The 24,256-nt window shown below is 42.7% G+C and overlaps 1 protein-coding gene across 4 annotated transcripts in view; it reads right to left on the bottom strand.

Annotated features, from left to right (window-relative positions):
* NBEA (neurobeachin) overlaps positions 1-24,256 on the bottom strand; it is a 1,081,445-nt gene that overhangs the window by 606,857 nt on the left and 450,332 nt on the right. For 3 of the 4 annotated variants that reach the window (XM_075337330.1, XM_075337331.1, XM_075337329.1), the window contains exons 23-25: positions 4,146-4,363; positions 754-907; positions 389-412 (exon numbers count right to left, since the gene is read on the bottom strand). In XM_075337330.1, the coding sequence (XP_075193445.1) occupies positions 389-412; positions 754-907; positions 4,146-4,363 (396 nt within the window). The remainder of the gene's footprint in view (positions 1-388; positions 413-753; positions 908-4,145; positions 4,364-24,256) is intronic. The other variant, XM_075337333.1, reaches the window with a different exon arrangement.

Genomic DNA, 24,256 nt, shown 5'->3' on the forward strand with positions numbered 1-24,256 from the left:
CTGCATTTTTTCCCAATGGATCTCTGCAGGATCCTTTCTAACGGATGATTAATGGACATGTGAACTCATCCGGAGTGTGTTCATTCACAGAAAGCGGAGGTCCTGAACGCCCAAGGCATATAATATACAGGTGATTATATTATTATGCAATTATGATGCTTTATTCACATACGATCTGAGATTCCCTTTAATGTCCCCTTCTAGTATGAATTTCACAAATGACGGGTGCATTAAAAATAAAAAAAAGAAAAATATATAATTTGTTTTATATACATACATGCGTCGGAGTAACGATAAAAATGTAGTATTGCCAAGTAAAATACGCAACATACAATGGTCAAGGGGGATAGGGTTAATGAAAATAAAAAGAATAAAAAAGGAAACTTACATCAGATATACTAACCTTAGAACCCTGGACATGAAATAGACACACAGAAAACAGACCACAACAGTACAAGAAAAAGAAAAGCATTAAAATCAAAACAAAAAGTCAACGTGAAATCAATTGCAGTATTACATAATTAAAAAATTAGCAGGTAAATAAGCTAAGGTAATAAAACAATAGAAATGGCTAAAGGCTATAATAATATTTTCCAAATAATATAATTTAAAAAAAATAATTTAAATAAAAACAAATTCAGAAATAAGATTTTTCTAGTAATATATGGAGCGGTGCTCACAAGTAAAATTGATCCAAAAAGTAAAGTAAATTGTATTCTCTCATGGGCCACTAGATGGCGGCATTGTACTTACAGTTGGAGATGTGGCTGCAGACAACAAAGGCAGGATCCCTCCGCAGGCAATGATGATGTTGTCTACCATTTGGGATATCAGGTGGATGGTGTTGTGCACAAAGATAATGTTTTCGTTGCTATTGACAAAGTCCATGACAGATTTTGTTGAATGGCTGAGGAACAAAGAATTGTCATTAGCTGGCACATCTGGAAAAAGCAATCTGCATAACTATTCTGCTTACGTGCTAGAGATATATGCAAATCATTTCTAGCACAACTTCATGTGAGCAGACATCAGAACACTTGCAACATTTTTTGTAGACTTAAAGACTCAGGCAGAAGAAAATACTGAATAATATAACAATGTGAGGCAAAGTCATCTAGGGCCCAGCACCATAATAAGAACAATGCAAGGCAAAGTCATCTAGAGCCAAAGCACCGTAATAAGAACAATGCGAGGCTAAGCAATCTAGAGCCAAAGCACCGTAATAAGAACAATGCGAGGCAAAGTCATCTAGAGCCAAGCACCGTAATAAGCACAATGCGAGGCTATGTCATCTAGAGCCAAAGCACCGTAATAAGAACAATGCGAGGCTAAGCAATCTAGAACCCAGCACTGTAATAAGCACAATGCGAGGCAAAGTCATCTAGAGCCAGCACCGTAATAAAAACAATGCAAGGCAAAGTCATCTAGAGCCAGCACCGTAATAAGCACAATGTGAGGCAAAGTCATCTAGAGCCAAAGCACCATAATATAAACAATGAGAGGAAAGTCATCTAGAGCCCAGCACCAAGATGACCACAATGTGAGGCAAAGTCATCTAGAGCCAAGAACCGTAATAAGAACAATGTGAGGCAAAGTCATCTAGAGCCCAGCACCAAGATGAGCACAATGCAAGGCAAAGTCATCTAGAGCCTGCACCGTAATAAGAACAATGTGAGGCAAAGTCATCTAGAGCCCAGCACCGTAATAAGAACAATGCGAGGCAAAGTCATCTAGAGTCAAGAACCGTACTAAGAACAATGCGAGGCAAAGTCATCTAGAGCCCAGCACCGTAATAAGAACAATGCGAGGCAAAGTCATCTAGAGTCAAGAACCGTACTAAGAACAATGTGAGGCAAAGTCATCTAGAGCCCAGCACCGTAATAAGAACAATGTGAGGCAAAGTCATCTAGAGCCCAGCACCAAGATGAGCACAATGTGATGCAAAGTCATCTAGAGCCCAGCACCAAGATGAGCACAATGCAAGCAAAAGTCATCTAGAGCCCAGCACCGTAATAAGCACAATGCGAGGCTAAGTCATCTAGAGCCCAGCACCAAGATGAGCACAATATGAGGCAAAGTCATCTAGAGCCCAGCACCGTAATAAGCACAATGCGAGGCTAAGTCATCTAGAGCCCAGCACCAAGATGAGCACAATGTGAGGTAAAGTCATCTAGAGCCAAGCACCATAATAAGAACAATGCAAGCAAAAGTCATCTAGAGCCCAGCACCGTAATAAGCACAATGCGAGGCTAAGTCATCTAGAGCCCAGCACCATAATAAGAACAATGCGAGGCTAAGTCATCTAGAGCCAGCACTGTAATAATAACAATGCAAGGTAAAGTTATCTAGAACCAAGCACCATAATAAGAACAATGCAAAGCAATGTCATCTAGAGCCCAGCACTGTAATAAGAACAATGCAAGGCAAAGTTATCTAGAGCCCAACACTGTATAAGCACAATGCGAGGCTATGTCATCTAGAGCCAAACACTGTAAGAACAACAATGCAAGGCAAAGTCATCTAGAGCCAGCACCGTAATAAGAACAATGCGAGGCAAAGTCATCTAGAGCCCAGCACCGTAATAAGAACAATGCGAGGCAAAGTCATCTAGATCTCAGCACCATGATGAGAACTCACAGACTATAGGGATGAGGGAATCGATTCACAACAAATCAAATTTCTTATGAATTTCCCTCAAAATTTCAAATTTGCACAGATCGAGCAAAGTGGTGAACAGTCATCTGGCACTTTGATAGTCTTTTAAAGACTGGGAAAGTGATTATGCTCACCTGTCCAGGATCAGCCGTCCTCCATCTGGACCTTCTGGTGCGGACTGTCTCACATAGTCGCTTGTGGCACCTTTGATTCTTGCAATCTCACATGCAGCGACGTACATGATTTAATTGCATCGTGCCCCACAAGAACCCAAGAGGACTAGTCAGCGCGAGAACAGACGATCCGCAGACCCCTCCCACGCAGATAGTGAGCTACTGCCAGAACAGGTGAGCAGAATATTGTGCTATCTGTTAAACCCCATCCGTTTATAATGTCTTGGTCTAGAAGAGCTACATGTGTATATAAATAGTTTGAGGGGTGAAATCCTGCTGACAGATTCCCTTTAAAGGGAATCTGTCAGCAGGTTTTGCTATGTAAGCTGAAGCCAGCAGGCTGCAAGGGTTAATACAGAGAGGCATGCCTGTCTTGTCACAGTCCCATCTGTTGTTTATTTGCTATGTTTTTTTAAGCAGCAGGACTTCTCATTGCTTAGAATACAATGTCAGGCACATGTCCCCTGCTGTGATCAGAATCTCACTGTCAATGCTCAATCTCTTTTGGTGTGGGCGGGGACCGCTCGCTCAGCTCTGCTGCATGGCTAAATCTAAAAATTCTGATTGAGTCAGAACGTCTGCACCAGTAATCTAAGGGATATATCATTGCATTCAGAATCTCTTTGCCTGCATCATGCTACTCTCAGTTGAGTTAGCAAAAATCTGCTGACAGATTCCCTTTAAGTAATTCCCTCAACTGTGTGAAGTTCTAGTATTTCAAGCATAATAAAACACATTTTCAGTTGCTCTCATTCATTTCAATTGGGCGGCTACATCAGCTCTGAACAGAATAAGTGTCCTTCTCCCTCTAGCAGCTAACAATATTCTACCAGTGCACAAGGAGTATTTTGGGCTATACTACTATGCCACGGCAAATGGTCCTTAACTGCCAAGCAGGACAGAAGGCAATGACACTTGGCTGCTTTGCAGTGAACATAAGATAATTATGCAGAGACCTGATGGTGGGGACTGAGCATGTGTGACCCCCAGCACTGCGCCCGTTAGGTGGTCTATTCACTGTTAACACCAGGCGGTGCCATACAAAGCAAGTAAATGTCAAATTCAGATCCAAAAAAAGGCTAAAATACTATGTCACAGGTAATTATTACTGGTTTATGCTCTATACAATAAATATATTTAATGATAGAGCAATCCCTTTATAGAAAATAGTCTAAAAATGTCATAGATAAAGACAAAATCTGCGTGGAACATCTACGCATGAGCTCATGATGCCAGTAATACACCCCCCTCTGTCCCATTTTTATTACTTTATATTTTAAGAAATAAATGAACACAACAAATAAAAAAATATATTACCTTCTCCAAACGTGGACATCAGTCTCTAGAGCAAACAGCAGATCTGTTAGTAGACGCTGATGCATCGGGGACCACTTGAACTCTGGAATACGGAACATTGTGGTCCGTGGGCCGGGGCTGAACTGGCGCCGCTGCTCCTCGGTCATAGGCATGCCACGGAAACCCAAATCCACACGCAGGTCTCGTTCATGCTGACTGACAGATCGACCCTGAACAGCCTAAGGAAAAAATAAAAACTTGTAAAAGTACGACATCAACAACAGTTAGGGCTCTTTTGCAAATTTTTGTAGATTTGCACATTTAGAAATTTTTTTTATAAATTCACTTGATTGGAGTTCAATATTTTTTCCTGCATATATGACAGTGAGGAGGCCTTCATACATTTATTTATGATGTATCTCAACAGATGATGCAGGAGGAGTGAAGGATCTGGCATGTGGAATTTCAATGCCTAATGCTTTTGATCTACTAGGAGATAAGCCATTGTCAAAGATGTCTGACGGTATCTTATTCTCTCCTCCCAGCATGGAAAACACATGCATGCTCAGTGTGCATTTACACGAGGCTTTCGGGAGGGGGAGATCTTAAGACAACAGTCATCTAAGGTGTACGGCCACCTCTAGGCCCTGCCACAATACAGCACCCAGAAAAGTTTACGAGGCTTTATTTTACCATACTATTCCCCTGATATCACATATAAATATATATTACACAGTGTATGTATGTATGTATGTATGTGTATATATATATATATATATATATATATATATATATATAAATATAAAAGAGAGAGAGAAAAAGAGAAAGAAAGAAGTGGGAGAGAGAGAGAGAGATAGAAGAGGGGGAGAAAGAGAAAGAAGAGAGAGAGAGAAGAGGGAGAGAGAAAGTGAGAGATAAGAGGGAGAGCGAGAGAAAGAAGAGGGAGAGGGAGAGCGAGAAAGAAAAAGGAGAGAGAGAAAGTGAGAAAGAGAAAGAAAGAAGAGAGAGGAGGGAGAGAGAGAAAGGGAGGAGAGAGAGAGAAAGGAGAAAGAGAGAGAGAGAAAGGAGAGAGAAAGGAGAGAGAGAGAGCGAGAAAGGAGAGAGAAAGGAGAGAGACAGAGCGAGAAAGGAAAGAGAGAGAAAGGAGAGAGAGAGAGAGAGAGAGAGAAGAGGGAGAGAGAGAGAAAGAGAGAAAGAAAGAAGAGAGAGAGGAAGAGGGAGAGAGAAAGAGAGAGAGAAAGAGAGAGAGAGAAAGAGCGCTGAGTACCAGATCCATTGAAGCAGGGATCTACCACACAAGACAAGACCCAAGATGCAGACTATGTAAAGAAGCCACGGAAACAATGCAACATATATATAGTGGCAGGATGCAAAATGCAAGCAGGAACAGGGTGCACCGAACGCCACAACCAAGTAGCGGGAATTTTATACAGGAATATCTGTACAGCGTATGGGCTAAGTCCCCCGACATCCAGGTGGGAGACCCCAGAAAAAGTGGAGGAGAATCAAAGGGCTAAAACCCTGTGGGACTTCATGATCCAGACAGATAAGCAAGTGGTAGCTAACCAACCAGATATCATAATAGTAGACAAGGGTCAGAAGACAGCAATGATAATAGATGTGGCAGTGCCTAATGACAGTAACATCAGAAAGAAGGAATATGAGAAGCTGGAGAAATACCAGGGCCTTAAAGAACAACTGGAGAAGATGTGGAAGGTGAAGGTAACAGTGATTCCAGTGGTGATAGGAGCACTTGGAGCAGTGACCCCTAAGTTGGAAAAATGGCTGCAACAGATTCCAGGAGCAACATCCGAGCTCTCTGTCCAGAAAAGCGCAGTGCTGGGAACAACTAAGATCCTGCGCAGAAGCCTCAAACTCCCAGGCCTCTGGTAGAGGACCCGAGAATGAGGAAGGACAAATAACCACCCACAGGGGGTGAGAAGGTAGTTTTTATATAAGTAAATAAATAAATACATTTTATATATATATATATATATATATATATATATATATATATATATATATATATATATATATACACACACATATACACACACACACACACACACACACACACATACATACAGAACAGACCAAACGTTTGGACACACCTTCTCATCTCTAGAGCAACTGTTATGAGGAGACTTTGTGCAGCCGGCCTTCATGGTAAAATAGCTGCTAGGAAACCACTGCTAAGGACAGGAACAAGCAGAAGAGACTTGTTTGGGCTAAAGAACACAAGGAATGGACATTAGACCAGTGGAAATCTGTGCTTTGGTCTGATGAGTCCAAATTTGAGATCTTTGGATCCAACCACCGTGTCTTTGTAGAAAAGGTGAACGGATGGACTCTACATGCCTGGTTCCCACAGTGAAGCATGGAGGAGGTGGTGTGATGGTGTGGGGGTGCTTTGCTGGTGACACTGTTGGGGATTTATTCAAAATTGAAGGAATACAGAACCAGCATGGATACCACAGCATCTTGCAGCAGCATGCTATTTCATCCAGTTTGCGCTTAGTTGGACCATAATTTATTTTTCAACAGGACTTTGACCCCAAACACACCTCCAGGCTGAGTAAGGGCTATTTGACTAAGAAGGAGAGTGATGGGGTGCTACGCCAGATGACCTGGTCTATACAGTCACCAGACCTGAACCCAATCGAGATGGTTTGGGGTGAGCTGGACCGCAGAGTAAAGGCAAAAGGGCCAACAAGTGCTAAGCATCTCTGGGAACTCCTTCAAGACCATTGGAAAACCATTTCCGGTGACAACCTCTTGAAGCTCATCAAGAGAATGCCAAGAGTGTGCAAAGCAGTAATCAAAGCAAAAGGTGGCTACTTTGAAGAACCCATATTTTCAGTTGTTTCACACTTTTTTAAGTATTTCATTCCACGTGTTAATTCATAGTTTTGAAAAGATTTTATTAATATTCAATATTAAAATCGTAATTATAAAAAGCTATATTGCTTCTCAATGTCCACTCAGTACAGACCAGTCACGTGAAGTGCGCGCAGAAGATGGTAGACACGATTAGTGAGTCAGATCAATATCGGACATGTCTCCGCGATTTTGCCTGAACTGCTAGGCTTGCAAAACAAAAATCTGACAAGTGAACAACCCTATAGACCACGGGTGGGCAATAATTTTTACCAAGGGGCCACATGAGAGACTGTTTGGTGTGGAGGGTGAAATTAATTCTGCCCAGTATTAATATATTAATTATAATTATTATTTTATAGTAATATTAATTGTATCACTTAATATTGAGCAGAATTAAGTATGTTGACATACAGAGCCTACTATATACCGTACAATATGAGCCCCTACATAGCCTCCTATATACAGTATGAGCCCTTGCAGAGCCTTTTTTATAGGCCTCATTCCGTTTTCAGAATGATGTGCTTTGCTAAAAAGCTCTATCTTGGTCTCATCTGTCCACAAGACACTTTCCCAGAAGGATTTTAGCTTTTTCCCCAAAATTTTGTCAAGCTGCAGTTTAGCTTTTTTTATGCTGCTGTATCAGCAGTGGGGTCCTCCTGTGTCTCTTGCTATAGCATGTAATGCAATTCAAATGTTGTTGGATACTTCACGTTGACATTGAAGCCCCCTGAGCCAGCAGGACAGCTGGAATTTCTTTGGAACTTGATTAGGGCCACTTATCCACTATCTGGACAATCCTGTCTTGCAAGCCTTCATTAATTTTTCACTTCTGTCCACGACCAGGGAGATTAGCTGTGGCGCCATGGCTTGTAAACATCTTCATCATGTTGTGCACCATGGACAAAGGAAAATCAAGATCTCTAGAGACGGACTTGTAATCTTGAGATTGTTGATATTTTTCAACAATTTTGGTTCTCAAATCCTCAGATAGTTCTTCTTTTTCTGTTCTCTATGCATAAGCGGGCTTTACACACTGCGATATCGGTCCCGATATCGCTAGTGTGGGTACCCGCCCCCATCTGTTGTGCGACACGGGCAAATCTCTGCCCGTGTCGCACAACATCGCCCGGACCCGTCACACTACTTACCTTCCCTGAGACGTCGCTGTGACCGGCGAACCGCCTCCTTTCTAATTCCGGCGTCACAGCGACGTCACTGAGCGGCCGCCCAATAGAAGCGGAGGGGGGGGAGATGAGCGGGACGTAACATCCCGCCCACCTCCTTTCTTCCGCATAGCGGCCGGGAGGCAGGTAAGGAGAGCTTCCTCGTTCCTGCGGTGTCACACGGAGCGATGTGTGCTGCCGCAGGAACGAGGAACAACCTCGTTACTGCTGCAGTAACGATTTTTGAGAATGGACCCCCATGTCACCGATGAGCGATTTTGCACGTTTTTGCAACGATGCAAAATCGCTCATAGGTGTCACACGCAACAGCATCGCTAATGCGGCCGGATGTGCGTCACCAATTCCGTGAGCCCAACGAGTTCGCATTAGCGATGTCGTAGCGTGTAAAGCGGCCTTTAGTGTAGCACACACAGACAATGCAAAGATTGAGTCAACTTCTCCCCATTTATCTGGTTTCAGATATAATTTTCATATTGCCCACACCTGTTACTTGCCACAGGTGAGTTTGCATGAGCATCACATGCTTGAAACAAAGTTCTTTACCCACGATTTTGGGCTGGTGTTAATTTTGTCTGGCCCGTTTTTGGGGTTTTGTGTGAAATTTTGTCCAATTTGCCTTTTTTTCTTTTTATTGTGTGCTGTTCCAATACATACAAAAGGAAATAAACGTGTGTATGAGAAAACATGATTAATTGCAATAGATTTCTGGGATAAGCACTCCATTTTCAGGAACAATTTCAAGGATGTTGACACTTTCAGACCATGACTGTATATACAGTACTTTATGAGCCTCTATATAGCTCCTATATCCATTATGAGTCCCCAAATATCCAACTATATACCTAATAAGGTCCTACACAGCCTCCTACATACATGCAAACATCCCATACACATGAAAAAAAGATACCACATACTCCCCTCACTCCCATTCCACCAGCACTCTGCACCGGCCTCCAGTGTATTGACACTCCACATAGCACATGCTGATTGGTGGAAAATGGAGTAAGCGGCACTGTTCTCCAACAATCTGTCCACCGTTGTCTGCATCCGATGGATGCAAATAGAGGTGACATCAGGCAGCAGGCAGCAGCAGCGACGTACAGGCATGGGGGGAGGGCATGGAAAAGCCTGTGGTACACAGTTTTCAGTCCTTTGGCTGTCTGGGTGAGGGGGCCAGACTGGAACAGCAAGATAACCGGATGTGGCCCTCGGGCCACACTTTGCTCAGCCCCACTATAGAATTCTATCCATCAAAAACCCACGTCTGAATGAACCCTAAGGCTGTGTTTATTTAGAGCTAGATAGTACCAGCCATTTTTTGTTTTTTGTTTTTTTTGCTCCCCTATTTCCAAGAGCCGTAACTTTTTTATGTTTCCAACAATCTAGCAATATGATGGCTTGTTTCTCGCAGGACAAGTTGTACTTTTGAATTAAACCATACGTTTTACCATACAGTGTACTGGAAAATGGCAAAAAATTCCAAGTGCGGAGATTGCACGATTGTTTTTAGGGTATTTTATTCACTGTATTCGTTATATGGTAAAACTGATGTGTGGGTATGATGCCTTCGCTCAGTGCGAGTTCGTAGACACCAAACATGTATAGGTTTACTTTTATCTAACGGGTTAAAAAAATTCAGAAGTTTGCCCAAAAAAAGTGACATGCTTTTTGCACCATTTTCCGCGATCCATAACGTTCTTATTTTTCGTGATCTATGGCTTAGTGATGGCTTATTTTTTGCATCTCGAGCTGACGTTTTTAATGGTACTATTTTTGCGTAGATGCTACGTTTTGATCGCCTGTTATTGCATTTTACACTAAATTTGCGACAATCAAAAAACATAATCTTGGTGTTTGGATTTTTTTTGCCGCCACGCTGTTTACCGATAAAATTAATTGATTTCATTTTTTCAAAGATCAGGCATTTCGGAATGTGGCGATACCAAATATGTGGGTTTTTTTTTTGTTTTTTTGTAACCCTTTAATTTTCAATAGGGCAAATGGGGGGTGATTTTAACTTTTAGGGTTTATTTTTTTTTAAAACTTTTTTTTTTTTTTTTTTAATTTTACTAGTCCCCTTATGGGGCTATAAGGATCAGCAGTCTCTGATCAGGAGAAATGCTGCATTCTTGTTGCAGCCAGCGCTGTCGGCTGTAACAGGAACTACGTCATGATAACGACAGGAATCATCACATGACCCTGTGCTACCATGGCAACAATTGGCTCCCTGTCATCACGTCATGGGGCCTCTGATGGCGGTGGCGAAAGGCATGTTTCTCGCTGCGGCACTTTAAACTGCACTGTCACATTTTGATAGCGCGATTTAAGGGGTTAACAGGTGCGGGTGGATCACGGATCCATCCACTCCTGAGAAGCACACATGTTGGGGACATATGATTTGTGTGGGGATCACCACCAGCTTAACGCAGCAGCCGGTGGTGATCACCCCTTTATGATTTAGGATGTACCGTTTATTTTGTAAGGCTCGGCCCAGGAGCAGTAGTTTTGATAGTGTAGGTTATCAACCTTGTCTTGGCTGATCGGCACATGCAAACCGACCAACTTGTGTGCCAAGTACCTCAATTATATTGTATTGTTTATACAGTTCAAAATTCATATATTCAATGGTCACCTATAATTTGGCACACACAATGCACTGCGGAATTCAGCATTTTTTTTCTAAAAGTATGAACTCCATTTCCCTTCTTATTGGCTCCAGTCACAAGGTTTTACATCCATGGTGCAAATCACCCATTGGCTGCCATGTTAAAGAAACGAATAAAAAAAAGAACACATGCGGTGCACTATTCCACACAGCAAAAAGTAGAAATAAGCACACTTTATGGGAATGAAAGCCTATAAATCCATGTAATGTATGCGCTGGGAGCTTTCACAGCACATACATCAAGTTCCCCTTGAAAATAATGGGAGAAAAGCGCCAAGCAACATACATAGGCCTTATTTTATGTCCAGGCAGTTTACTCAGTTTGTGCAGTTCCAAAATAAATCACAGGAATGTTGGTTTATTAGTCAATATTATAGAAACTCTTATTCAAGAAAACTTAACAGAATGTAAAAAGAAAAAATGTAAAAAATAACTAAAAATAAAATGACCACCATAAATATATTCACAAGTTGTCTTTTTTATTTCCACTCGTTAAACCAGACAATTGTGCATTGTTAAAGGGGAATGTTTCTCCTTAAAGAGGCTGCCCCTCTGTCTGTCTGTCTCGCTGTGTCTGTCTGTCACGGTGTCTGTCTGTATCTCTATCTCTGTCTCTCTCCATCTCTGCCCGTCTGTCTCGCTGCCCGTCTGTCTCGCTGCCCGTCCGTCATTGTCTGTCTGTCTGTCTGTCTGTCTGTCTGTCTGTCTATCTCATTACTGGCTGTCTCTTTCCCTGGCTGTCTCTCTTTGTCTCTTTTCACGTCTGTCTGTTTCTTTCCCTGTCTGTCTGTCTCTTTCCGTGCCTGTCTGCCTCTGTCTCTTTGACTGTCTGTCTCTCTGTCTCTTTCCCTGTCTGTCAGTGCCTGTCTGCCTCTGTCTATCTCTATCCCGGTCTGCTTCTTACTCTATGCCTATGTCTGTCTGTCTCTTTCTGTCTCTCTCTATCCGTCTCCCACCAAAATCATATTGCCTCACACATAAGCTTCTTATACTATGAATGTCTTGTGTTCCTATAGCAATCAGAGCTGACTTTAATGGACACAGGTTTTATGGAGAGCAACTCTAAAGCGCGGGGTTACATTTTCAAATCAAAACATAGTCCATGACGTTCCCTGAGTCACATGGGATGTCTGTGCAAAATTTCGTGATTGTAAATGCGACGGTACAGATTCCTTTAGTGGATATACACACAAACACATACATACATACACACACGTGGTCAAAATTGTTGCTTCCCCTCGTTTAATGAAAGAAAAACCCACAATAGTCACAGAAATATCTTGAATCTGACAAAAGTAATAATAAATAAATAAATAAATCTATGAAAATGAACAAATGCAAGTCAGACATTGCTGCTTTTTTGCTCCCACAGAATTTTTTTAAAAATAAAACTCATGAAATAGGCCTGGATAGAAATGATATTCCCTTATCTAAATATTTTGTTTCACAACCTTTTGAGGCAATCACTGCAATCAGACGATTCCTGTAACTGTCAATGAGACTTCTGCATGTCTCGACAGGTATTTTGGCGACTCCTCAAGAGCAAACTGCTCCAGTTGTCTGGTGTTTGAAGGTTGCCTTTTTGCAGACGCCATGTTTCAGCTCTTTCCAAATATGCTCAATAGGATTTAGGTCAGGGCTCATAGAAGGCCACTTCAGAATAGTCCAATGTTTTCCTCTTAGCCATTCTTGGGTGTTTTTAGCTGTGTGTTTTGGGTCATTATCCTGTTGCAAAACCCATAACCTACGACTGAGACCAAGCTTTCTGACACTGGGCAGCACATTTCGCTCTAGAATCCCTTGGTAGTCTTGCGATTTCATTGTACCCTGAACAGATTCAAGACACCCTGTGCCAGATGTACAAAGCAGCCCCAGAACATAACAGAGCCTCCTCCATGTTTCACAGTAGGGATAGTGTTCTTTTCTTGATATGATTCATTTCTCCGTTGGTAAACATAGAGCTGATGTGACTTGCCAAAAATTCCATTTTTGTCTCATCTGTCCATAGGACATTCTCCCAGAAGCTTTGTGGCTTTTCAACATGTAGTTTGGCAAATTCCAGACTGTCTTTTTTTTCCAACAATGGTGTCCTTCTTGGTAGTCTCCCATGAAGTCCACTTTGGCTCAAACGACGACGGATGGTGCGATCTGACACTGATGTTCTTTGAGCTTGAAGTTCACCTTTAATGTCTTTAAAAGTTCTTCTGGGCTCTTTTGTTACCGTTCGTATTATCCATCTCATTGATTTGTCATCAATTTTCCTCTTGCGGCCACATCCAGGCAGGTTGGCTACAGTCCCATGGATCTTAAATTTCTGAATAATATGTGCAACTGTAGTCACAGGACCATCAAGCTGCTTGGAGATGGTCTTAAAACCTTTACCTTTATCATTCTTGTCTATAATTTACTTTCTAATCTCCTGAGACAACCCATTCCTTTGCGTCCTCTACTCCAAGCTGAGTGTGGCACACACCATGTCACCAAACAGCACAGTGAGTATCTGTAGCCCTATATAAAGGCCCACTGACTGAATATAAGATTGAAGACACCTGTGATGCTAATTAGTGGACACGCCTTGATTTAACATGTCCCTTTTATCACATTTTCAGGGGTACCATCATTTCTGTCCAGGCCTATTTCATGAGTTTTATTTTTTAAAAAATTCTGTGGAAGCATGGCTGAAAAGCAACAATGTCTGTCTTTCATTTGTTCATTTTCATGGATTTATAATTCATTATTACTTTTGTCAGATTCATGTTATTTCTGTGACCATTGTGGGTTTTTCTTTCATTAAACGAGTGGTACCAACAATTTTGAACACGTGTATATATGTGTATTTAAATAGATAGTTATACACATATATAATCGCTATCTATCTATATACACACACACACACACACACACACACACACAGCATTATTAAAGTACAGTGCCTTGCGAAACTATTCGGCTCCCTGGAATTTTTTAACCTTTTCCCACATTTCAGGCTTCAAGCATAAAGATAAAAATTGTAATGTTATGGTGAAGAATCAACAACAAGTGGGACACAATTTTGAAGTTGAACGAAATGTATTGCTTATTTTAAACTTTAACAAATAACTGAAAATTGGGGCGTGCAATATTATTTGTCCCCTTTAAGTTAATATTTTGTAGCGCCACTTTTTGCTACGATTACAGCTGCAAGTCGCTTGGGGTATGTCTCTATCAGTTTTGCACATCGAGAGACTGAAGTTGTTGCCCATTCTTCCTTTGCAAATAGCTGGAGCTGAGTGAGGTTGGATGGAGAGTGTTTGTGAACAGCAGTTTTCAGCTCTTTCACACATTCTCAATTGGATTCAGGTCTGGACTGTGACTTGGCCATTCTAACACCTGGATATGTTTATTTGTGAACCATTTCATTGTAGATTTTGCTTTATGCTTGGGATCATTGTCTTGTGGAAAGACAAATCTCCGTCCCAGTCTCAGGTCATTTGCAGACTCCAACAGGTTTTCTTAAAGAATGGTCCTGTATTTGGCTCCATCCGTCTTCCCATCAATTTTAACCATCTTCCCTGTCCCTGCTGAAGAAAAGCAGGCCCAAACCATGATGCTGCCTGATGTGCTCAGGGTGATGAGCTGTGTTGCTTTTACGCCAAACATATCATTTGGCATTGTGCCCAAAAAGTTTGATTTTGGTTTCATCTGACCAGAGCACCTTCTTCCACATGTTTGGTGTGTCTATATCTTTGAGAAATGGCTTTCTTCTTGCCACTCTTCCATAAAGGCCAGATTTGTGCAGTGTACGACTGATTGTTGTCCTATGGACAGACTGTCCCACCTCAGCTGTAGATCTCTGCAGTTCATCCAGAGTGATCATGGGCCTCTTGGCTGCATCTCTGATCTGTCGTCTCCTTGTTTGAGATGAAAGTTTGGATGGACGGCCGGGTCTTGGTAGATTTGCAGTGGTATGATTCTCCTTCCATTTCAATATGATCGCTTGCACAGTGCTTCTTAGGATGTTTAAAGTTTTGGAAATCTTTTTGTAACCAAATCCGGCTTTAAACTTCTCCACAACAGTATCATGGACCTGTCTGTTGTGTTCCTTGGTCTGCATAATGCTATCGGCGCTTTAAACAGAACACTGAGACTATCACAGGTGCATTTATACAGAGACTAGATTACACACGGGTGGCTTATATTTATCATCATCAGTCATTTAGGACAACATTGGATCATTCAGAGATCTCAATGAACTTCTGGAGTGAGTTTGCTGCACAGAAAGTAAAAGGGGATGAATAATATTGCACGCCCCAATTTTCAGTTATTTATTTTTTAAAAAACTTTAAAATAAGCAATAAATTTCGTTCAACTTCACAATTGTGTCCCACTTGTTGTTGATTCTTTACCATAACATTAACATATTCATCTTTATGTTAGAAGCCTGAAATGTGGGAAAAGGGGTGAAAAATTCAAGGGGGGCGAATACTTTCGCAAGGCACTGTATGTATGTATAGTGTATTATTCTTCCTCCTCTCGGTCTTCAGCAGTACTGTCGAAATGACACCACATTTACCATCCACTGATGGTTCTGTCCCAGTCTAAACAGTAAAGCTCATAAGTTAAAGGGTTATTTTCATCTCCGACACCTTTTGTGGCTTAGAGTGGAATAAATCTGTCTCACAACTGGAAGTAGAAACAACTGTTATTGTAACTACAATAGAAATTAATGAAAGTTATGGGAAAAAAAAAACTGCAGAACAGATGATCTCTGGGCTGCATAACGCCATCTCTAGTGGGGGGATTAATTCCCATATAAACCTTGAAAGGCTGATATGGGAATCACCATTCTTTAACTACTTAACCTTTGTCCGGCTGAATAGGTGCAATTGTAACTATTCCGTTTTAAAATTGCAATAATTTTTTTTTTATTTCGAAAAGTCGTAGAGGGCTCAAATTTCGTGACATCTCAGCAGTTTTGGTCCAGAATATATTAGCCAAATTTCAATAAAATATCTCCACCCCTTCCGAGATAAGGTTGGCGAGAAATTTTGGCAAAATTATGCAGCCTGACGAAGGTTAAATGGGTTTTGCCGTCTCCAAGATCCTATCCCAATTTGTAGTAGGTGTAATAATATTATTAGTAGTAAATATCTCTAATTAGAAATATAGTGCAGTTCTCCTGATTATCAGTGTCTCTTACATCATGTGCAGGGCATTGCAGCTTAGTAATCCATGGTTATATCCACTCCTATCGAGAGTTAGATGCTTGTAATCGTAACCGTGGATACCTAATAAGCTGCAATGCCCTGCAGATGAGATAAGAGACATGGCTACATCAGGAGATCTATACTACATTTCTAATTGGAGGCATTTACTAATATTATTATTACTATACCTACTACATATTGGGATAGGATTTTGGAGACAGGAATACCACTTTAACTACAGAAAAAAGCTCTATTGGCGACAAAAAATATTTAAATTAAAAACTTGCTTAAAACAATATGCACTTATCTGATGACACTTTCCTTCCCTTTAACCATATAGTGCACTGTGTATATGACAGTACATAAAGGGTAAGGTATTCCTTATGAACTGATGCAATCATTTTCTGGCATCAGTCCGGCGTCAGCTCCTCAATCTGGTGTATGAATAGCAGGAATAGCAGACCTAACCCCCGCCATCTGCATGCGCGCCATCAGTCTTCTACCCTCGGTGTGAACCTTGCTGGCAGCTACAACGTGTTATTCTGAGCAGATGAAAGCGGAAAACATGTAATGTGCAATCCTACATTGTTTTCATCTTCTAGCAAATCATCACTCAAGCCGGTATTTGTGACCTGCAATCTTTTCACTACATTATGGCTTAGGAAATATAACAAGGTGTTGGGATTAGGGCCCGAGTTACAGAATGCGCTCACTTACGTCATCCCCATTTTCACCTGGCTCTAAAAAATCTTGAATAAATATAGAAGTCGATATGGCTGGATCAGTGAAGAAGGTTTCATGCGAGTCTCTCCCAATTAAGGCAGATAGTAACATGCTATATAATGTTCATGACTGAATAAACCTAAGGCCATGTGCCCACGGGAGCTTTTTGCTGCGGAGTTTGCCGCGGAAAACCTGCGGATTTTTCTGGATTTTCCAGATAAAATCCGCAGGTTCTAGCATGTACAGGCACTCCCCATGTTACCCTAAGGGACATGGGGAGTGTCTGTGTCCACGCTGCGGAAAGTGCGGCTGCGGAATCTCCTGCGGAGATCCCTCAGCCGCACCTAACTGCATGTCAATTATTCATGCGGATTTACTTGCGGAGATGCCGGCCCTCCGCTATGGAGATAGAGGCCGGGACGTCCACAGGTAAATCGCGTGAAACTCCGCATGTTTCCCGCAGCTATTCCGCTGGAAACTCACAGCTAAAAATAGCTGCGGATGCCGGCGGGCAGCTGCGGGAAACATGCGGCCGTACCTGCAAATATATCCGCAGGTACGAGCGTCCCTTGGGCACATGGCCTAACAGCGCGTGAGAATAAAAGGACCGAAGCACCATATGCATTTAGTTTGCATGACCTGAAATGGCGTAGCTCCTAAAATTTTTGTCAGAATGATCTAGCTCCTGTACTATACAATTGATTGTGGTCGAACCTCCATGATTAGCAGCTGACAACACATCCTAGTGATATCCATCACTTATGAAGACTGGAAAAGCAGAACAAATGGATACTGTGCATAAAATGACTGTTCAAGCACAGACATTCAGTGCACCCTTGGGGGTCTTCTTGTTTCCAATCTATCTCCTACCCCACTTAAGGCCGCTTTACACGCTGCGATCTCGCTAGCGAGATCGCTAGCGTGCGTACCCGCCCCCATCGTTTGTGCGTCACGGGCAAATCGCTGCTCGTGGCGCACAAAATCGCGCGGACCCATCACACTACTTACCTGCCTAGCGACGTCGGTGTGACCGGCGAACCGCCTCCTTTGTAAGGGTTCGTTCGGCATCACAGCGACGTCACTAAGTGGCGACTCAATAGAAGCAGAGGGGCGGAGATGAGCGGGACGTAACATCCCGCCCACCTCCTTCCTTCCTCACTGTCGGCGGCCGCAGGTAAGGTGAGGTTCCTCGTTCCTGCGGTGTCACACATAGCGATGTGTGCTGCTGCAGGAACGACGAACAACATCGTATCTGCAGCAACAACGATTTTTGGGAACAGGGGAGCATGGCAATGATAAACGATTTTGCACGATTTTGAGACTATTTTCGATCGCACGTAGGTGTCACACGCAACGACATCGCTAAAGCGGTCGGATGTGCGTCACGAATTCCGTGACCCCATTGACATCGCTTTAGCGATGTCACTGCGTGTAAAGCGGCCTTTAGTTGATGGATAGTTCTGTCTTTACAGGAATCATAAAAAGGCCGGAGATGGAAAGAAAACAAGTAGCTGGGAAGATGCACTTATATATGTTTGGCCACATCAAGGGTATACCAAGCGCTTGTGCTTAAAGAGGACCAATCACCAAGATTTTCATATCTAAGCTAAAGCCAGTGCTATACTGGCGCTATCATGCTGATTCTATACATACCTTTAGTTGTGAGATCGGATGTATAGTTTCTGAAATATAGGAAAGTAAAGTTTGTGAAAGGCACTGTTATTTGATGAAAGGTGCAACGGAATATCTAATAAATGGGTTGGGTTTTGCTAGTTATTCCCTGTTATTACAGGGGTAGGAAGGACAGGGAGAGGAAGGACACACAGAGGCAAAATCTGACCCACCTATTAGATATTCTGTTGTATCTCTCATCAAATAACAGTGCATTTCCCAAACTTTACTTGCCTGTATTTCAGAAAGTATACATCCGATCTCATAACTAAACGTATGTTTGGAATCAGCATGATAGCGCCAGTATAGCACTGACTTTAGTTTATATATGAAAATCCTGGTGGTTGGTCCTCTTTAATTTGAAAACTCTGTGCTGGATCCCTTTGAAGCACCATGTTGCACTATTTAGTTGTTAGAAAATCTAATCAGGCAATGTTCATACCATGTTTTGTGTGCACAAGGGTAGCCTGGTCACTCAATGGTTAGCATTGTTGTTTTGTAGCAGTGCTGGAGCCTTGGTTTCAAATCCACCATGGACAACATCTACAAGGAGTCTGTATGTGCTCCACATCGTTGTGTGGGTTGCCTCCAGGTTCTCCGGTTTCCTCAAACTTTCCAAAGATATTACAGATAAGGAATTTAGATTGTGAGCCTCAATGAGGACGGAGATGATAATGTCTGTGGAATATGAGGTCGCTAGACAAGTCAGCATGATAATGTTGGGTTTATGCTCCGAGAAATGTCCCCAATGCATACGTCAAATGGGTCTATAGAGTGCTCTGGGTTTGAGGGATCAAATGGTCAAGAATATTTTGTGATACCTTTTTTCACTTTTTTTTTCCCAGTAATTGCAGCCCCTGGCACATAGTTCCATCAAAAAGAAGGTACAGAGACGAATGTTGACCGGAACCACCGATTTTGGTAGGACTGGAGATCCAACTAATGTGTATGGGGACCTCCTGACATGATAGAAAAAAGGTCCTGAATATTGGACTGCAACATACCGGATTCTTGTGTTCTCAGTGAAGACTGGTAACACCAGAGGTGTCTGGTAGCATCGTGCCCGCTTTCCTTATGGAGAACACGTGCACGCTCAGCCGAGCGCAGCATACATGTCTATGGGGGAAATCATTGTCAGACGATCAAGCACAGGGACATAGTGTTAAAGTAGGTTTATATTTTTGGAAGATTGTATACGCTGAAAAAAAAAAAAACAAATATGAAGGGTCTTACCAAAAATGGAAAAAGGGGCAATATTTATGATCTGTATGGAAACAGGGTGCACAAAAACATACCAGTGCGACGGTAGTAGCTAAATATTGGTGGAGGTGCAACCAAAGTGTGTCCCTCAAAGGGTGCGTGTACTCCCGTCAGCAATGTCCTAGCATTTTCATGTTTTGGTGAACAGGGGGTGTTGCAAATTAAAGAATTTGGAGAGGGCAGAGCGGGAGGTGATTTGCAGCCAGGAGGGGATGGTGGAGGCAGGTGTCCGTCACTGAAGCATCGCAGGACGCACTTGTAATTCTCCATCAGTAGGACAGTGGTCGTTAGGAGAGAATGGAAGCTGTTGCCAAGCAACCCGCGAAGCTCTTCAGATCTAGGAAAAGCTTCAAGAGGCTGCGGACCCCGCGCACAGTGACTGACAAATGACAGGAGCGCGGCAGCACACCGACAACATCCCTATATCTGCGCACGAGGCTGGACACTGGGCTCTGCCTCCTGTATCAATCCTATGTTATTACAGGTATTCTCCCTCCACTCCACCACTGACAGCCCCAGCAGCGGCAACTGGTTTGGATAGTTTAATCTTTTCATATAGAATTTTTTTTTTTTTTTTATTTTTTAAAGTAACCATAAAAGCCTGAGAATGAGAACGTGATACTTAGAAAATCATCTCTAGACTATTTTATTGAGAGAAATATGCAAATTATTAAATGGTGCAGCTAACAGTGAGCCATGCAGACAAGATGGCAGTCTCTGTACACATGGAAGGACGGCGAGAAGAGGTCTGCAAGGTTTTTTTAATTAGTATTTTTTATTTTTTAAGGAGAATGGGATAAGCAGCTGTCCTACACCTCTGGCAGCTGCTAAACACTTCTTGTCAAGGATAAACATTAGATCATACTGTGAGGTTAATAGGGTTGGCCAAATATCTAGTGTGTATGAGCAGTAGTGATGAGCGAGCACTACCATGCTCAGCTGCTCAGGACTCGTAACTAGTGATGAGCGAGCACTACCATGCTCAGCTGCTCAGGACTCGTAACTAGTGATGAGCGAGCACTACCATGCTCAGCTGCTCAGGACTCGTAACTAGTGATGAGCGAGCACTACCATGCTCAGCTGCTCAGGACTCGTAACTAGTGATGAGCGGACACTACCATGCTCGGGTGCTCGGTACTCGTAACTAGTGATGAGCGGGTAACTACCATGCTCGAGTGCTCGGTACTTGTAACTAGTGATGAGCAGGCACTGCCATGCTCGGGTGTTTGGTACTCATAACCAGCATTTTGATGCTCAGACGGGCGTGACTCATTTACAGAGTATAATGGAAGTCAATGGAGAATTCGAAGATCTTCAGGAAAAATGCTTGAGTTCCCCATTGACTTTCAGTGTCACGGGTGTGTCACGGTTGATCGAGAGCCCTGTGGCGTCTGGTTACAAAAGGTCACTGCGTTTGACTACACAAACTGCTCTTTGTATTCCATCCTTTCCTCTGTGGAGTGAAAGGAGTTTTGTGTCTTCTCTGTTAGGGTTTACACTTTTACCCTTAGGACCCTGCAGAGATCCTTTCCTTTTAGCTGCTAATTATTATCCCTCAACCTCTGTGTCTTTATATACCTTGGTATGCTGCTCGTGATAGAGTTAAGTTTCTATACAGTCCTGATTGCAAGCAGTTGGCTTGTAATCACCTGGAGAAATGTATGTTGCTGTTCCTCTCCCTAAGTCACCTTCGCGATAAGTTGTTTGTTTATTTCCCCAGTTTGTTTTCCCTGTGTATTCTTTAGGACTTAGTAGGGTTGACTAGTGCTTATCCCGCCCATATATTACCTAGGGCCCAGTTCAGGGTCAGCCAGGGCCAGGTTTCCTGCTTGGCGCATAGGTGCAGAACCCATCTAGGGACATCAGAGGAGCCAGTGAAAGGTTTTATCAAGGGTCACCATCTTCCCCTACCCTAGATTCAGGGTTTCCCTCACCCCCTCCCTTTTTGCCATTTGCTCAGTATTTCCCCATTCCTAATGTGACAAACAGCCCTCGATCTGTCTCAAACCCTTTGTTCTCACAAGTGTGTTTGCCCACCTGCAAATTAAATTTAAAAGGTTGTTCCACTATTTTGATATTCTGGACATATTCCAAAGACAGGTTATCATTATTAGATTGTGGGGGTTCAAAAAAATAGAAGCCGATCTTCGGTACCCAGCAGCAGTCGCTACAGAGTTGACGGAGATTTGCAGCGCCTGACTTGCACACATCCTGAAGAAGGCAGCTCTTCGGTGGGTCTGCTGGACCACCACTGATCTGATACTGATGATTTATCTTACAGATATCTTTGAGATGGGTCATCAATATCAAAGTAGTGAAACAACCCTTTACTGCATATCCTACTGACAAGTCATCAATAAGGATTGCCTGCTTGCACGACCATACGCTCGCATATTACGGCTCGGTTTCGTATAGAAGTCCTGGGAATTCCGCTATACTAATTTCATATAGGATTTTTTTTTGTTAAATACCATAAGAGCAATCAGGTTTATATTCTCCAATAAGTTTAGACACTTGAACATATCTATAAAAACAAAAACATGTCCGAAGTATTCCTGGTCATATCCACCAACTTTAATGGAAAGAAAACGGCATAAAATGATACTTTTGGCTATGCTTTGCTGTAGCTCAGCATATCCATTGTTTGTGGACCAGAATAGCAGATCATCATGCTCTTTTTATCCTTGAAATATAAAAAGTATACGAGATTAGATGTATCCAAGTTCTTTTTACATAGCGTAAGGCGTGCTTTACACACTGCGACATCGCTAGCAATTGCTAGCGAAGTCCAGCGCGATAGCACCCGCCCCCGTCGCACATGCGATATCTGGTGCTTGCTGCCGTAGCGAACATTATCGCTACGGCAGCTTCACACGCACATACCTGGTCGGCGACGTCGCTGTGACCGCCGAACAATCCCTCCTTCAAGGGGGAGGTGCGTTCGGCGTCACCGCGACGTCACTAAGCGGCCGGCCAATAGAAGCGGAGGGGCGGAGATGATCGGGACATAACATCCCGCCCACCTCCTTCCTTCCTCATTGCCGGTGGATGCAGGTAAGGAGATGTTCGTCACTCCTGCGGTGTCACACATAGCGATGTGTGGTGCTGCAAGAACGACAAACAACATCGTACCTGCAGCAGTAACGACATTATGGAAATGAACGACGTGACACAGAGCAGCGATTTTGTACGCTTTTGTACTCGTTCATCATCGCACCTAGGATTTACACATTGCAATGTCGCTACCGGCGCCGGATGTGCGTCACTAACGACGTGACCCCGACGATATATCGGTAGCGATGTCGCAACGTGTAAAGCCCACCTTAGGCTATCTCCGCACTTGGTACACATATTTTCTGCATCTTCTAGCAGAAAAACGCACCAAAAACGAGGTGCGTTTTTTTTTGCCATGTGTTTTTCAGAATGAAGTCAATGCGTGGAGGGGATGAAAAATGCAGGAAAAAACACACCAAGAATTGACATGCTACAGATTTTTTTCTGCAATCAAATCTGCAAGGAAAAAAAATAAGCAACATGTGCACAGCACTTCAGAAATGTCATTGACACTCCTGGCATAAGGATAGGCATGTAGATGTGACAAATCTGCACCAAAAAAACCCCCACAAATTCCCTGATTCCAGTGATGTGTCCCTTATTGGGCTGCTTGCTGTTCTATCAGTGCTCTGAATGCTGAGCTCTGTATAACCCTGTCCACACCACTAATTGGCATCTTTCTGCATATACACAGTGTTCAAAGGGATAATAATTTTGTTGACAAAAGAGTGGTTTTACGACTACACTAAGCAGTCCAGTAAGTGATATTACGGAAATTGGGGTCTCTACCCCTGCATTATATTGTTATTTAAATCAGGTTGCAAAAACAGATTCCCTTTAAGACCCCCAGTGCTTCTCCGATTATGCAGAAGGTAAGTTGCCTTTGCAGCATTTGAGAGTGTGTATTTTTGGCGAGCCGGTCAATCTACAGGAGCGCGCCGCTCCCAGCAATCAGGAAGCCGGGAGGCAGAGGAGCAGTGCGCTCCTGAAGAGCAATCATGAGATAGCACCATGTGTATAACATTCGTGTGATACTTATCAGATGAACATGAAATATTTAAAGCTCCACTGGACTAGACCGATCCTTGGAGAACCCATTGTATTGCCAGTAAATAGGTCTCCAAACAATAACAAATGTCTTCTATATGCCTGCGGCAAGCTGTAGTAAGATAGCTGGACACCGTATTATCTACCATGTGATTAAATGTTTTCGATCTTCAGCTCGTCTTATGGGGGAAAGAAATTATTGAAAGGAAGCATTATTGCTGAACATACAACTGGCTCGTTCTGAATGGAGAATATCAGCTGCTAGAACAAGAATAAGCACGGAACACACGACCTCGAAATCTTTAGATACTTTCCAGCAATAGATATCGTGAATTATCATATTATTCATGGGGATTAACCGAATGACACGCTGAGCAAATAGAGCAGCAGCGTGTGAAATTATTTGCTTAGATGATGCACTGGTATACGCAGAGGTCGTCATGAATATGTGCCCACAGACAT

The sequence above is a fragment of the Anomaloglossus baeobatrachus genome, chromosome 2, assembly GCF_048569485.1.
Source record: "Anomaloglossus baeobatrachus isolate aAnoBae1 chromosome 2, aAnoBae1.hap1, whole genome shotgun sequence".
Classification (NCBI taxonomy): Eukaryota; Metazoa; Chordata; class Amphibia; order Anura; family Aromobatidae; genus Anomaloglossus; species Anomaloglossus baeobatrachus.